Source organism: Balaenoptera acutorostrata, chromosome 7, assembly GCF_949987535.1.
Source record: "Balaenoptera acutorostrata chromosome 7, mBalAcu1.1, whole genome shotgun sequence".
Taxonomy (NCBI): domain Eukaryota; kingdom Metazoa; phylum Chordata; class Mammalia; order Artiodactyla; family Balaenopteridae; genus Balaenoptera; species Balaenoptera acutorostrata.
In genome coordinates this window covers 6,731,888-6,748,980 of record NC_080070.1, presented here as the reverse complement: position 1 = coordinate 6,748,980, position 17,093 = coordinate 6,731,888, and the positions used below count along the sequence as shown (strand labels likewise).

The window sequence follows — 17,093 nt, the reverse complement described above, 5'->3', positions numbered from 1 at the left end:
TTGCTGGATCATATAGTATGACAAATTGACAAATTATAATTATATGTATTGAAGGTATACAACTTGATGATTTGATATATACATTGTGAAACAGTCACCACAATCAAACTAATTAACATATCCACCACCTCATGTAGTTACCATATTCCTTTCTTTCTTTCTTTTTTGCGTTGAGGGCATTTACACTGTTTCCAGTTTTTGCTATTCTATGTATCCTGGTATAAATATTGTAGACATTACCTTTTGTTGGCACACACACACATTACTGTTGGATATGCACCTTGGGGTAGAATGGTGAAGGCTGACTACGTGTATGTGATATTCAGGTTTCCGAGATACTCCACAGAGTTTTCCAAAGTGGTTCTACTAATATACATTTTCACTAAATGTGGGAGATTTCTGTTTGCTTCACATCCTCAGAAGTTTCTCAAAGTTTTCTTTATTAGATTTTTTTTTACACAATTTTAAAGTTTATTCTTAGGCTTTTAATTTTTTTGTTGTTGTTTTAAAAGTCATAAGTTATACCTAATTGGCTCTTGTTTGTATGTTAGACAGTTTTTATGGTTTTTATTTAATTTTGCATCCATCAATTTACTAAATTCTCCTATTGTTTATAGTAGTTTATCAGTTTATTCTCTTGATTCTTCCCACATATATAATCATAGCATCTATAAATAATGATAATTTCACATCCACCTTTACACTTTTTATACATACAGCTTCTTTGTCTTTAATGGTTTCAGTATATATGCTAGAAAAAAGTTTAAAATAGTGTTAGTGAACATTTTAATCCTCCAAGCCACCATTAAACCTCCAAAATCTTTATCAAAATCTTTTTGTCAATAGAATACACTCCCTGAGAAAGCTTTTGGTTCCAGATCTTTACAGTAGTTCCAGGAAAGAAAGGTGGGAATGAAGTATTCAAGTAACTAGAAAAAGTTCTTCAAGGCCAGAGCATAGAAGGAAACAAAGATCCTGTGATAAAATGAGGTGGGAAAGGTGGGAAGGGACCATACTTGGCCTGAATCACCTAAAGGGGGAGAAGAGGAAGAAAAGCTTAAAAAAAAAAAAATTGTGATGCTCACAGCCCAGGAACACAGACCCACTGTAAGAGTGAGATTCAATCCCAACAGGATGCTTCCCCTCCTTCACTCCCTACCCCACATCAGCAGGACTCCAGTATGAAAACAGTTTATTAAAGTTGAGAGAACAGCAAGGCACAAGCTCTATTTAAGAAGGGGTTTTAGGGAAACCCACAGACAATGGGGGAGACAAAACAAGGGCACTAGAGGAAACTGAAGCCTCTAGCGCCTACAGCTACAACAAACATTAAACACAGCTCGTAGCCAGATCAACATCAAATCTCACACCATAGGACTATGCACCTCAGTTCCTAATATCTGACATATCATGTCTGGCTTTCAACAACATTACAGTGCGTGCTGAAAGGCAGGAGAAAACACACAAAGCAAACATTAGAACCAGACTCAGATGTGACACAGAGTTTGGAATTTTCAGACATAGAATGTGTGTGTGTGTGTGTGTGTGTGTGTGTGTGTATACACACGCATGTAGAGAGACTTATTATAAAGAATTGGCTCGTATGGCTCCTGTGGTCCACGGGATTATGGAGCTGATGAGTCCCAAGATGTAGGGTCAGCAAGCTGGAGGCCCTGGACAGCCAGTGGAGTGGCTGAAGGAGGAGCCTGGGGGAGGAAGAGAGACAGTGAATATCTGTCATGACCCTGAAGGCAGAGGATGTCTGCAGGAAGTGGGGAATTCTCAGAAAAGGGAGGAAATCAGTAAAAAATCATTCCCTCGGCGCAACATTTTCTGAGAGATCTGCTGCTTTGCTTTAGGCCTCTGGGTTCTAGCTGTGCTAGTTCAGAATAAAAATAATAACAATACGCGTGTTCTTGTTTTTCCTGTGGCTGTTATCACGGCTGCAGAGGAAGTGCAGCCGGCAGAGCTTTCTGAGTCGGTAGGGCCGGCCTTGTTGTTCCTACCACTTCCTCTTCCCTCAGCTCACAGCTCACAGCTGCGCTTTCAAGGGCAGTTCTTGAGCTGAGCTTTCAGATCACATTTTGCTGAAAAACTATAAGCTATGTTCTCTATCTATTCATATGCCTGGGACACTTTCTTTTACCTTCTCCATTCAGCCTGCAATGTGGCAGCTCTAAAAGGGGAAACAAAGAATTCACGAGTGCCTGCGACCCCGGGAGACACAGGACACGGCCATTCCTTCTGCCCAGGGGGTAGCGGGGCGGTAAGTCAGAGTGTGTGGGGACTGTCTGTGTGTGATGTGTATTTGTGTTTGTGTGTGTGTCATATTTGAGTGTGTAGTGGGGATGGTGTGGGTAGTGTGTGTGTGTGTGTGTGTGTGTGTGTATGTGTGTGTTGTGTATGTCTCTTTGAGTGTAGGTGAGTGTATGCGGGTTTTCTGTGTGTGTTATGTGTGTGTGTGTGTTGTAGGTATGTTTACACATTTGTGAGTATATGTGTGTGAGTGCTGTGTGTGTCTCATGTTCATGTTTGTGTATGTATGTGCTTGTGTGTTGTGTTTGTGAATATATATGTTCATGTGTGTTGTGTAGGTATGTGTGTGCTATGTTTGTGTGTGTTCGTACTTTTGTGAGTGTCTGTGTGTAAGTAGTGTGTGTGTGTGTCTGTACGCATGTCTGAGGTACAATAAGAGGAGCCGGGGCTACGAAGTCAGGAGGACCTTGAACCCTTTGTGCTCTGCCTGGAACTCACTGCTTGCTCCTGGTCAAGACGCTTCTGTGAGTTTCACTGTTTTCCTGAGAAACCTCACAAAGGTGACGTATCTGCTCCGTGTTGGAGACAAAGCCTGTGGCACGTGGCACACGTGTGATGCCCTGTCGGGCAGGGCATAGGCTGAGGCGGCCAGGGGCCGGGCAGACGCGCTGTCTGGGCGCGAGGGTGGAGCGCAGGGTCTGCCTCACCCACCTGCCCTGGTCCCGGCCCGGCCTGTATCTTCTTCTCACCACCCTTCTCTCTAGAGGAGGAAGGAGGTTTCCTGGGTGACGTGCTGTCTCCGTTTCCACCGATGATGTAAGGGCACCAAGGACAAAGAGATTGAGGGATCTCCACTTTGCAAAGCCGGGGCCCCTTGAGAGGTAGAAGCCTGCGTCCTCACGAGAACGCGGCTGAACAGGTCTGGGCGAACGTGCTCACCTGGCCTGCTCACTCTCCCCGGAAGGTCACCAAACCTCCGGGGCTGGGTCCGCTCTCAGCTGGCACGTTAGAGCTGACATCACTGAACCCCCAGTCCTGCGGCCACAGCCCCGCAGTTCCCCGGCCAGCCCCTGGGGTCTGGCGAGGACTGAGGTGGTGGGCCAGGTGAGCAGAGAGCCTTAGCCCCCCGGGGATGCTGTGGTGACGGGAAAGCTGTGTCTATGGACGCTCCCCCGGGGCTACCATCCCCTTCAACTCAGAGCCTCCATCTGGAGAGTGCCATCTGACTGTGATTGTCTCTGAGTGTCCTACGCATTCCAGAAAAATCCATGGGGCCACACGTCTCCCTCCCCATCCCACAGAGAATACCAAGCAGATACAACACGATGGGCTCCTGAAACAGGGAACCGTGTTGGTCTGCAGGGTGGCACGGATGGAAGGCAGGGTACGCTGCTCTCTCCTCAGGATAACGGGAGTTCCTGGGTGGGTGACATGGCCCTCCTTCGCAAAGAGGACTAGGAATCGCTCTACAGAAGGTCAAAAAATGTGTTGGAATCTTCTACAGGGAAGAGATGTCACGAACATGTAGTTGCGGCCCAACATTCACACCTCCAGGGGCGCTGAGGCCCAGGCAGTGCAACCACCTAGTTGCTGGCCTGGGGAGGAGCGCCGAGGCCCCTGGGCCCCCAGCAGGACCGGGACGGGGCCCCCCGTGGAGAGAGAGCCTGTCCGAGTCCGCCGTCCTCCTCACCGCCCAGCTCTTGGCCTCTGCGGCCCTTGCTTCCACGCTCTCCCCACAGATCATTCTGGCCCCAAGAGCCCCTCACCAGCCCCTCCAGCTACTGCCTGCTCACGTACCCCAGGCACGCTGGCCACTGCTCCCAGGGCAGTATCTGTCAGGATGCATCCCTGATCCTTTCTTTCCATCACAGAATCACCCCAAAATGGAGACCACAGTGCAGGGGGAGAAAGGAGGAAACAGGGGCCCTAAAGGCTGTAGAGGGTGTCTTAGACGCCCCCCCAACTCCTTCTCTCCCCCCCAAACCAATGCAAACAACTTCCTTTCGGCAAGAGAAAGGCAAAAGTCAGGTGCCTCTTAAAACTCGGTGGAAAAATCAGTAAGACATATGATTATTTTTTTCTAGTCGGAGGAAGAAGAATATGATGAACTCATTTTCCCGGAGAATCGCGAGGAAGGCCTGTCTCAGGATCCTACACAAGATGGGTCAGGAGGTAAAACATCTTTCCAGCAGACATAAACTTGAGAGAGGCATGGTCGGGGGACCTGTGAGGTGCAGGGGGTACGCTGGGAGAGGCAGCAGGAGTTCCGCCTGTCAGAGATTTGCCCACCCAGCGGCCATCGAAGGGCGTTTGGGTCGGGCCTCTCTTCAACCTGGCCAGATAGGAGGGAAAGGTCCCTGATGGGTGCAGTGGGCCGAAGGGGTGAGGGACAGCACCAACTGAGCCCCTTCACTGAGTCTCAGGAAGGATGTGCTGAGTGGGTGTGAAAAATGACTCACCCCAGGCCTCCGTGTGGGCATCTTGCTGGCTCAAGTGTGAGAGCTCTCAGGGTCATGAGGGCTGCAAAGTACTAGTGAACAAGCAGGATGCACTCAGGTGCCCCCAGGACCGGGCTCCGTCTTCCCCAGGGGCTCCCTCCCCACAAAAGCTGTTGCATCAGGGTCAGGGGCTTAACTTTCATGGGCTCAACTTCGCCATCTAGCCTGAGGAAACAGAATTTAGGAATATAGGAATGCGGGAAATCCATCCACTTTCCTGGCCAGAAGAATTGATTTGTGATTCATCATGCATATCAACACGACTGATTTTTTTTACTATATGAACTTCAGTGACCTGAGCCATTGAGAGAAAGCCATATTAATAAGCTGCAAAGGAAAATTACAAGTGCCGACACCTGATTTCCCCTTTTTTTGCAGCAATCGAGATAAAGCATTACTTTAAAAATCTGGCTTTAAAGTCCAATGGCGTGGGCGCCTCCAGGCTTGCCCAGACGGGAGACCCTTGTCTCCCTCCAGCTTTGCATTGGAGAGTGGAGATGAACACTGCACCTTCCCTGCTTCTGTGAAACTCCCACCCATCCTCTCAAATTCCTTTCAAGCCACCTGAGGGAAGCTGGAGGGAGCCAATATCATCCAGTCAGAACTGGTCGGTGGGTCAGCCAGCCAAGGGAGAAAGGCAGCAGAAACGCGTTGCTGGAGATTTGGAAGAAGGCGGTGCCAATCCTACTTTCAGGAGACCAGGGCTCCGTCACTGAGACACATCGATGTCTTCACTGTGGGGCAGACTTGGAAACCGGCTGGGGTTTGGCTCTTCTCTATGTGCTCTGGCCCCTGGGACCTGCAAGGCCATGAGAAGGGAATTCCCTTCCTGCCCTGCAGCTCCGGTCATTTCTAAAAAATCTGGACATTGGGTTTCCAAGTATTAGATTGGCATGACACAGCTTCTCTCAGCTGATGGCTCTGACGTTCTGCTGGGTGAGAATGTCCAGGCCCAGCTCCAAGGACGTAGCTTAAGAATGTGACCCCAGTGTGCAGCTGTGCTGTGGAGCTGGGGGTCGGGCTGTAAAGAACCCACCCTCACAACACTCCTTGCTGGGAAAACTAAAGGTAATGTGACGTGGTCGATCCCGTCAGGGAGAGGACCGACACAGAGGCTGCGTGCTTTCAATTTCACCACTCTTCCTGAGAAGGGTCTCCAATCAGAGGTACTCGAGGAAGCTCAGGGTCCCAATTCATGACGGGATGATTCCCACATAGGTGACCCTGAGAAGAAGTTTCAAAACCTAAACATAAAATGTAGCTTTCTACCATATGATCCAGCAATTCCACTTCTGGGAATATAGCCCAAAGAATTGAAACAGATATTGAACATATGTGCGCTAAGGTTCATAGCAGCATTATTCACAATAGCAAAAAGGTGGAAACAACCCCAAAGTCTATATATATATATATATATATATATATATATATATATATATATGAATAAACACAATGTGGTCTACACCTACAGTGGAATATTATTCAGCCTTAAAAAGGAGGGAAATTCTGACACATGCTACAACATCAATGAACCTTGAAAACATTATGCTAAGTGAAATAAGCCAGACACAATAGGGCAAATATTGCCTGATTCCACTTATATGAGGTCCCTAGAATAGTCAAACCCATAGAGACAGAAAGAATAGTGGTTATCAGGCGTTAGGGGGAGGGAGGAACGGGGCGTTAGCATTTAACGGGGACAGGTTTCAGTCTGGGAAGATGGAAAATTCTTGAGCTGCACAGTGGTGATGATTGCACAACCATATGAAGGTACTGAATGCTACACCTAAAAATGGTTAAAATGGTAAATTTCCTGTTATGTATATTCTACCATAATTTTTTTCTAAAAGTTACAAAAAGAGAGAGGGAAGGAAAGAACGCGAGCCTAGGGCACGTCTCAGATGCTGATGCCGGTCTTTCCTTCTCCTGGCCCCCCCCCCCCCCACCGATCATTCTGCCCCTGGTGAGCCTGAAGTGGGTGATGGGCTCTAACCCCGGCCCCCCACCTTCTCTGGATGCTTCCAGGGCTGCGGGAGGATGAAGGGACCCCGCAGAGGCTGAGGCTCATCCTGGTGGGAAAACCCGGAAGCGGGAAAAGCGCAACAGGAAACAGCATCCTCGGCCGGAGAGTGTTCGAGTCCAAGGTCAGCGCTAGGCCCGTGACCAAGGCCTTCCAGCGGGGGCGCCGAGCGTGGGCGGGGAAGGAGCTCGAGGTCATCGACACCCCCGGCCTCCTGTCCCCGGGGGCGGCGCCGCCAGGGGGCGCTCGGGGCGGCTGCGAAGCCATCGCCTTCTTGTCGCCGGGGCCGCACGCGGTGCTCCTGGTGACGCCGCTGGGCCGCTTCACCGAGGAGGATCGGGAGGCGGTCGGGCGCCTCCAGGAGCTCTTCGGGGCCGCCATCCTGGCCCGCACCATCCTGGTGTTCACGCGCAAGGAGGAGCTGGACGGCGGCTCGCTGGAGGAGTACCTGCGAGACACCGACAACCGGGAGCTCGCCAAGCTGGACGTCCTCTGCGAGCGGCGACACTGCGGCTTCAACAACAAGGCGCAGGGGCCGGAGCAGGAGGCGCAGCTGCAGGAGCTCATGCGACACATCGAAGGCGTCCTGTGGGAGCACGAAGGCCGTTACTACAGCCGCCAGGCTTACCGCCCCCCCCAGCGGCACGTTCTGCGCCAGCGAGGGCGGGAGGGCCGGGGCCCCCAGGGCCAGGGAAGGGCTCAGCGAGGAGCCGAGCCGGCAGGGACTGCGGCGCATCCAGAAGGAATCTGAGCGCACTCACGGACAGCTCCTGGAGAGGCCGCCCACCTGACACGCGCTGCATTTCACGCAGCCACGGCTGCTTCCTGCCGGCCTCCCTCGGCCCCGGAGTCTGGCTTCCAGCCCCTCACTGGCTCTCTCCGTCCCACAGGTCACCGCCCCTCCCAGTGTCCAGGGCAGGGTCTGGGGCGGCGAGCGGTGCGCGGGCTCCTGAGTTGCCAGGTCCTTCATCACACCTTCCGGAACCCGCGGGCCCTCCCTCCTCCGTGCCCCTCCATCCTCACGTCTCCTTGGCGTTCCGAGTCTGCAGTAGAACACCGATAGAAGCACAGCTTCCTGCGGGCAGGCCCGAGCCTCATTCGTCCGTGTAACTCCCACAGCATCCTGGCCACTGGCGTCGCCGCTTAAACGTCGATGTAGCAGATCAGTGTGGGATGTCGACCAGGTGCCTCTGCATCTCTTGGGCTGTGTCCTTGCCCGCTAAGGGGGCAGGCACGATGACTTTTGAGGCCCTGCGCCGTGTGGGGCACGGCAGGCACTGGGCTGGGGAGGAGAAGGCAAGTAGAAGCGGGAGGGGGAGAAGGCGCAGCCCTTTTAGTCACTCTTGAAAGAGGCCACCCAATCCAGCCAAGGAGCCCCGTGGGAACCTCTTGGTGGGATGATGGGCAGAGCGGGGCAGGGGTATCCAGGGGGCAGGTCTGGTCTGGAAGTGGAACCTAGACCTGGCTGCAGGACGTGGAGGCCCCCGGAGGTGCCGAGCGGGCCTGGGCAGAGAGGAGCACTTCCCTGAGGCAGACTCAGACTAGGGAGGTCACACATCTGTTGCTGCCCCTCGTGATGCCTGCCGTCCGGCCGTAGAGGACAGAGGCGATGTTCAGCCCCGCCTCTGCTTCACCTGCAGCTGCGTCCCTTCTCCCTTGAGAGTGGGGAGAAAGTGTGGGTGGGGTGTGTCTTGGTGTGTAGGTGGGTCCCCAGCAAGGTATTCTGGTGCATAGAATGGGGGGAGGCAGAGAAGAAAGGGAAGCTGCAAAGAAAGGAAGCAGGTGAATGATGTAAAACGTCCTAGGGAGCAGCCTGCTGGGCTGATGGGGAGAGCCCTGCAACACGCGGCTGTCATCTTCTCCAGGCGCAGCGGACTCCTAAGAAAGCTTAAGCATTTCTTTTGCTAAAAGATTCAGACAAGTGTCTCGAGGCAGAGCAGAGACTTATTTTGGTGTATGCTTAAGATAGCCTTCGTGCCAGACCATTTATTAAGTAGGTGATCCGTGTCCCGCTGAACTGGAACGCAACATTTATCATATGTTAATTTTTCATATTCCCTAAGATCTCTGTCAGGATTTTCGTTTCTGTTCTTGTCTTCTGACTTTTCTACTACTGCATGAATAAAACATGGATTTGATTAGAGTGGCTTTGATTATATGTGACACACCGATTTCCTCCCCAGTCTCCATTTTTGTATTTCCTTTGTTATTTTCAGGCATTTATTCTTCTGTGTGAAAATTAAAATCGCTGTGTTTAATTTTCATAAAAGAATCTTGTTGGGATTCCAGTTGGAATTGTCTTACTTTTATGTATTAAATTTGGGAGGATTGGAAGTAAGATAAGTCAGAGAAAGACAAGTACTGTGTAATATATATTACTTATATGTGGAATCTAAAATGTCAAACCTGTTTAAAGAAAGAGTAGAACGGTGGTTACCAGGAGGTAGGGGCACAGGGGATAAGACTGGTGGTATTTAAGGGTACAAACGTGTAACAAGCACTAAATAAGCCATAGAGATCTAAGGTCCAGTATATTGAATGTAGACAGTAACATTGTACTCTAAGTACGTGATGTGATGAATATTGTTACAACAGCAGTCATACTACAATATATAAATGTACCAAAGTAACACCCTGCACACCTTAAATTTACACAATGTTAAAAGAAAATCTTTAAGTTACATTAAAAATCTAAAACATTAAAAAATTGGGAGAATTGGTAAATGCCTCCAGGATAAGTGAATTAAGGCCATCTTGTTTCTGAGTGAATAGACTCATGACTTCAGAGCTATTGAAGTCAAAGCTAAAATCATTTGCGTTTCCTTTAGGAGAAGAAGATAAATTTCTTTAATTTAGGTACTTTTGTTTGAACTCTGCTGGCTTGATTGATTTCATAATGGAAAAAACAAGCACTTGACCAAATGACACCCATCCAGTGACTCTAAATGGTGCGTCACTCAAAACATGTCATTCATTAAAAATTCTAAAGGAATTGTTTAAAATTATATCGAATACGGGGTTTTCTCTCCTTTATTACTAAAAATCAGGGAAAATACCTCCCACGACTTTTCAGAAGGAGGGATAGATGTTGCTTCATGCCATCACTCCCTCAGCATCAGAGAACGGGGAAAGCATGTGTCAGTATGTTCTGGAAACTCCATGGTCTGTGTACCAATAGGAAAGAAGTGGTGTGGGTGAGGGAGGGGGCAGGGGGAGCAGAGAGGGTTGTCGTGGCCAAGGCTGTGAAAATAGTGAACTTTGGAATTCATTATTCTCAAAAAATATCTCGACACTGGAGCAAAGCATGAATAACACTGATCTGGAGAATCCGAAGTGCCCAGTCAGCGCATGGGCTGCTTCCTCCTTGGGGGGTCAAAGCAGTGGCTAAAAATCCCAGGGAAGGTTTCCAGCTCCCAATCCTCCCGTAATGACATTCATACACTATGTAGAAAATTCAAAATAATGAAAATTTCTAAACAACTGTTAGAAGATACTGAGAAGTGACCAAAGACAGGGAGACACTATAAGGAACTTGACACTTATCATAAGGGGCCATGCAGCTACCACTTTTACGTGGCTTTCCCCCGAGAGCACTTTCCCATCCTGCTGACCCAGGGATATCGCTCAAGCAGAAATTCGCAGTGACCTGAGAGGAAGAGGATTGAGTTTGGGGGCAGCCAGAGAGGGTAGAAATTGATGGAGAACTCCCAAAAGGAGCCACACAGGGGGTTGGGTGGGAACATTAGAAATTCTTCTTATAAACTCCCTTCAACTCTTTGCCTGACCCATAAACGGCAGTCTCTAAAGGGTCCAGGGGAAACTTTTTGGAAGGCTGAAAGAGCTAGTTAGTGATTTCAGCAGTTGCCCTCAACAGCAAAGACAAAATTTGAGATTCCGGTCCACCAAGTATTCCACTGAAATACCAACGGGAGTAAAATCATATCAGGACTAAGGGACTTGCCCTAAAAGAGCAAAATTGGAATAGCCCCTTGCTAATGACGTTGACAACCAAGCCTTCCCAAGTTCAAAGGGATCTGCCAGTAATTTAAGTGCCTGCTAGAGCAAACACAGTACTCTTCAGAAGAGCGTAATAATATCCAGAGTCCCTACAAGATACTATCGACAATATCCTGTAAACTATTAAAAATTCTTCTTTTCTAACATAAGGATAGAAAGCTATAAAATTTCCCTCTACACATGTTTATCTACATCTCACAAATTTTTGTGTATTCTGTTTTCACTATCACTCAGTTTATAATATTTTGCATATTCTTTGTGATAGCTTTTTTCACTCATGGATTATTTAGGAGTATGTGTTTAATTTCCAAATATTTGAGTATTTTCTAGAAACTGCAATATCCAATATGGTAGCCACCAGCCATATGTGGTTATTGAGCCCTTCAAATGTAGCTGGTGTACCTGAGAAATTGAATTTTAACTTTTATTTCATGATAATTTGTTTTAATTTAAACACTGAAGCACTGTAAAATATTTTGCCATGAAACACAGCTTTGTTGTTTGGGTAGAAATACACTTCACTCTAACTGTTGTATCACATATTATTGCTGTATTGCAATGTAAATTTTGGCCACATTTATTGTTTCTAGTATGAGAACATATGTACATCATTGATCTAGTCAATGTCAGAAGATTGATTCCCTTTGAACGATCTTCCTAATGCAGTGACGTAATACTTTTACTTAAATACTTTGTGTAGACAGCATGAGTTATAGTGATACCTATCTACATTGTAGTTGGTCATTAAATTTAAATACGGTTTATTATTTTATTTATAATAGGGTTAAGTTAAATCTTTTAATTTAAAAAGAAATATGGACAATATTTAAACTTTAAAATGAAGGCATGATATTGATGCAGAATGAATGGAGATGACTAAGCAGGTAATAAAACTGGAACAGGAGAGAGAAAAAGAGACTGGAAGATGTGTTATAACATTCACAATGGCAATTGCAATTTGCTGCAGTGTAGCAAAACCAAAAAAAACAAAAAAAACAAAAGCTGTTGGAGACCTTTTCAGCAAACACATACAGGATTTGATAAAATCTTTCCTCTCAACCATCAAAAACAGACTTGACAAAACTAGTAACTGAAGCCAGAATTAAATGTCCAACAAAAAAACTCTAGAGAACTTTTAATAGGCTCTGAGCTTGTAACTTGGGCCAGGTATAAAACAGTTTGGATTACTGCATGAAAAAGAAAAACACTTTTAATTGGAGAGATGGTGAAAAAAACTTTTTACTTTGGTTATGGAAAGTGTTATTGCAAATTTTTAAAGAAAAGACTAAAAATTCTAAAGTATGCAAAACACGAAAGACCTTCCATCAAGGCTCCAAACAATTACCCAGAGAAGGCAAGACTTTTAAAATAATATTAAAGATGAATTGATTTAAGGTTTGAAAAATTGCAAGTCTCTTTTTTTAGAACCATATGAGAAGTGTGACTTAAGACATGATCCGAATGATACTTTGAGTATGTCTTAAAGTCGTCCCACGTCTAGGAAAAGATGTAAACTCAGGGCAAAAAAAAAAAATCAAATTAGGGGTATAGATATTTTTAAATCTTTCAAACCTTTCAGAGGAGAATTTTAATAGATACTTGGCACAAATTCCTCATGATGGAAGCACATGCAATAATCTGCAGTCTCACGCTCGTACTCTGTGCCCCAGAATTCCTGGACCATGCTCTTCTCTGCTTCTGGATCCTGCCTTTATTTTGCCTCGACTCTTTCCAGTAACATTTCATCTCTCTCCACTTATGCAGAGTATTCGATTAGGAAAACTGAAGCCAATCTAGGTATTAAAAGTAGGATGAACTCTTTGTTTTTCCTTCTAAAATGGTAAAAAAAAAAAAATTTAAGTTGCCTTTAGATACATTAGATTGGTGAGTGTATGGCTTTCATCCGTATCTTTCTTTTTCTTTTTCTTTTTTTCATCTTTATTGGAGTATAACTGTTTTACAATGTCGGGTTAGTTTCTGCTGTACAACAAGGTGAATCAGCTACATGTGTACATATATCCCCATATCCCCGCCCTCTTGAGCTTCCCTCCCACCCTCCCTATCCCACCCCTCTTGGTTGTCACAAAGCACCGAGCTGATCTCCCTGTGCTATGCAGCAGCTTCCCACTAGCTATCTATTTTACATTTGGTAGTGTATATGTGTCAATGCTAAAAGTTGGATGAACTTTGAATCCAAGGAATGAAAGGGTTGTCCTGGCCTGGGGAGCGAGGTGGTGTGCTGAACTGGGTGATTTTCAGCAGCCATGAGCTGTGAAACACACCGCTGTCTCCCCATAGTCTATTTGCAATGGTTGCCATGGTACTCCTTCTCCAGCAAGTTCCAAATCTTGTGGGAGTGCTTCTCATTGGCAGACTCTGACCCGGACCTGTAGGGAAAGGGGTGATAAGGAATGTTGGCCCAGGCTCCTTCCCTGAGATGCAGAGAACCCAGGAAGAATCAATGGTGTCACGTTTACAGCATTCAGCACAGCTGAATAATTCAGATGGAAGGATTCACCTTATATTTGACCTTATGGAAAACTTTCCTATCTCATCCACGACATCAAATAGGAGTTACACCTATTTGATGCTTGGTATGCCTGGGACAAGTATTAAAATATTATCTTGAATTTTCATTTCAACACGTACTGCCTCAGTAGTGGGTGGCAGCTGACTCTTCCTGTTCACTCCTGTGTACCAACTTGCTGGCACACATGAGGGCCTCACTAAATATTTTTTCACCCTCCCCCTTGGAGAGTTGGTGAAACTTGGCTCAAGCTACATTTCCACAGCATGGAGAGTCCAAAATCTTTCTTGTTCTTTCTGGGAATTTCCTGAGCTCACTTCTTTATGCTTCCCTGTACTTTCACAGTCGTGTACCACTGTTCTCTATTTGACCCAATTTCATGAAGACTCAGAATTCACTTCTTTAGCTGGTTTCCAAAATAACCACGTATACTAAGCATTTTATGCGCTTTGGCGTCTTTCCTAGCGATTTTGAAACTCAGGGGGAGGGTCCCACAGGCAGCAGTGGGCGTTAGTACATCAAGTCGACTGCCCTCCCTCTAGCTTGGAAAGAGGAAGTGCTAGTCCCTCCAGAACCCAGGAGGGAGAAACTCCGGAGTGACACTTCATAAATGACCTCCCTCTCACGAAAGGCAGAGGGATTGATCTGTTTGGGGATGTTAAAATGTTAGGAGAGCCATTAGACCCATTAGACCACTTCCTGCGATGAGTTTTACTTTTCAAAAACAGGAAACAAATGGCCCTCTCTCCCTTTTGACCTGCTGTGATCAGATATGACCAACACTTTTGGTTCCTTGTTTCATCCTATAAGCAGACCAAAAAAGTCCTCTTTCTGGTGGTCCAGAGGCGTCTTACTTTTTGGGTTTCACCTTCTCAGACTATGACTCTTTGGTTGTCAGGTGGCCCCATTATGTGAAACTAGCTCTCTTCCATTTCAGGGAAAAGAAGGAAGACTCCTAACTTTGGTTTTTCATCCCTGCTCTGGTCTCCACTTCATCTTTACTAGGGAGTCCTAGAATTCTGGTAACACCATGGTACTTAGTTTTCTTTGATTCAGTTCTTTGTGTGGATAGTTTTCCTGCAGAATCCTGGAGGGGAGAAGGGTCTTTGGCTCCCTGTTTCTAGCTGGTAACATTTGGAGCAGGGGAAATGCCTTGAAAATCATTGAAGTGACTTTCCCTTTTTTTTTCAAGCACAGGATATTTGCTCCAGTGTAATCACTCTCAAAGTATAGTCCTGGACCAGCGGGATCGGCAATGCCAGGGAACTTGTTAGGAATGCAGATTCTCAGGTCTACTGACTCAGAAACTTTGTACGTTAACAAGTCTTCCAGGCAACTCTGATGCATGCTAATGCTCCACAAAATACAGAAAAAACCTGAATAATCAGATTTTAATATTTTAGAAAATATTAATACAGTTTTGTTGAAAGACGACCACCTTGTCAACCTGGGTGTTTTCTCTAGAATGGATGGTCTATTTTCTATCATGTCTCCAATTTGCATAAAAAGGTTCAGGCACTAAGTGATAGCATGTTACATGGTAGAAGTCCAGCTGGTAAGAGATGAGGACAGCTCCTCTTCTTACAGGGGAAAGGAAGCAGGAAGGCAGAGGAACCAAGCAATCAGACACGTGTCCTCACTTTTGTCTCTCCAAGTTCGGGAAACAAGAAGTATATTGGATAGTTAACTTCTGGTCACTTCTTGAGCTAGGATCTGGGGAACACCCTCTGAGAAAAGCCTTTTAAACATGGATGTCACCCTATGTGGTCCTCGTCTCAAGGATGGAAACACTTTCCGTTTCTATCTGGTTTGGCTGCTCCCCAGTACTTTCTAGCATTTAATTCTTCATAATTTATCCAAAGTTTATCTGCAGGATATTTAGTATGTTACAAACCTCTGTCCTTTTGGAACCAGACTCAAGTTCTGAGGTTGTACTTTCTTGTCCTTTCCTTGGTTTGTGTGTAGAATGAACAAGAGTTTAGGATTATAGGAAAGTGTGGTTGGGAATTGGCAAAGGAATTCACCATGGGGCAATGAGGAGTGAGGTCGCTCTAGAGCCAGGTGTAGAGCAAACTCGCCCCAGCTGCATCTGGCACGTGCTGCTAGTCGTCTGCTTACTAGCATTTTGCCCCTCCTGTTCACTAACAAAACTACAATTTTGCTTATAATTGCGACGTACCCATGTGAAATACTGAATTGCACAGTGTTTCTTGCAGCTGGGGTAACCATATGACCAAGAGGTAGTAGCAGAAGTCCTGTGGACATTTCTGGGTTGCCTTTGCTTTTGTAATACAAGTGCCATTCTGTCTTCCTTCTTGTGTCTGTGTTCTTTCCACCTGCAATTCAGACATGAGGCTGAAGGTGAAGCAGCCGTCTTACCACTTTGAGGACAAAAGTTACTTGCAAGTAATGGTGGAGAAAAAATCAAGTTCTTTGGGTAGTTCCATGGGCTCTGGACTTACCAGCCATAAACTCCTTGTTGTATCACAACTGAACCCTTTGTTAAGCTACTTTGGTGAAGTTCTCTCCCATGCAACCAGACATACCCTCCCGCTTATATTCCAGGGCTGAATGAGCGTCACTGTCGGACCAGCCACAGAGATTTTAGACCATCAGGAGCTGTGGTGAAGTCAGCCAGGAGACCCTCAAAGGGCACTGCCTGGAGTGAGAAATTAATTCACTTGGTGACTTTACACCAGCTTGTGGACTTTCTTGTTGGGGACCAGCAGGACTTCAGAGGCTTGACAGACATGGGATGTCACCCAACAAGTAGAGGAGACAGGGACTGAGGCTTGGAGACCCCATCTTTCTCCGCAGATCACAATGTCATGGAATAAACCCATCCCCCACTGAAGGAAAGAAATACGATGGTTGCAGGCAGTCTCTAAGTCACCTAAATGGAGACTGAACACCGTCTAAAGTGGCTCTTTAGCAGATCCGATTGGACTGCTTTTTAAACAAGAGTCAACATTTAGTTATATATTTTCCCTAGAAGTAATGGATGGGATCTAGGAAAGAGTATAAAATTATAGACAAATTAAACACGTACATTTTCTATTTGTGTCCTAAATGTAGTATATGTTTAATTTTGCCTCGTAGACTGTTTCCAGTGAATTTCAAATTGTTCCACAAGAAGCGACTGACTTATATTCTCAGAGGACTCATTTCCACAAGCTTGTTCAAAGCATTTTTTCTGCAAAGGCAACTATTATCTCAAGAGGAATTAAATATAGAGTTATAATTTCCATATCTCATTATCTTTCCTCACAAATCCTATATCAGAGATATAATGCTTAAGAAAATGTAGGCACTACATAACATAGCCATTGTGTATATGAAACAAAAACTACAGAAAATGCAAGGAGATATGGATTAACAGGCCCTAATAATACGACTTTAATATAAACTTGTCAGAAAAGACAAATCAAGTAGACAAAAAATAAGTAAGCAGACAGAAGAATAAACATAATGAAGAAAGTAGCTCTCTTGGATTTATAGAAAATACATTCTTTTTGCATAATAACGGAGAATACACCCTTTTTCAAATGCACATGGAACATTCACAAATATTGATCATATATTAATATATGTTAGCAAACCTCAGTTGAGTTCCATGAAGTAGAAATATTAAAAACAACACTTTCTGATCATGATGAGATAAAACCAGAAATTACATTTGGAAAAAAGTCCTTCCATCGGGAAATGGAAACACCTTGTATGAAACAACTCTTGTTGAGAAGAAAAATACAAACTGAGGCTTTAGAATTTCTTACAG

The 17,093-nt window shown here is 45.8% G+C and overlaps 1 protein-coding gene across 1 annotated transcript; it reads left to right on the top strand.

Annotated features, from left to right (window-relative positions):
- Positions 1 to 2,045: 2,045 nt before the first annotated feature.
- Positions 2,046 to 8,917, top strand: LOC103003165 (GTPase IMAP family member 6-like). The gene is made up of 3 exons (XM_057550179.1): positions 2,046 to 2,266; positions 4,341 to 4,428; positions 6,780 to 8,917. Exons 1-3 carry the CDS (start codon positions 2,105 to 2,107, stop codon positions 7,523 to 7,525), a joined length of 996 nt encoding a protein of 331 aa, XP_057406162.1. The 5' UTR covers positions 2,046 to 2,104; the 3' UTR covers positions 7,526 to 8,917.
- Positions 8,918 to 17,093: the final 8,176 nt, after the last annotated feature.

Excerpts from the sequence above, each read along its gene's own strand:
- LOC103003165 (XM_057550179.1), top strand. The coding sequence starts at position 2,105 with ATGTTCTCTATCTATTCATATGCCTGGGACACTTTCTTTTACCTTCTC. Across the intron at positions 2,267-4,340 it reads GCCCAGGGGGTAGCGGGGCG|TCGGAGGAAGAAGAATATGA; the intron begins GTAAGTCAGAGT and ends ATTTTTTTCTAG. Across the intron at positions 4,429-6,779 it reads TACACAAGATGGGTCAGGAG|GGCTGCGGGAGGATGAAGGG; the intron begins GTAAAACATCTT and ends GGATGCTTCCAG.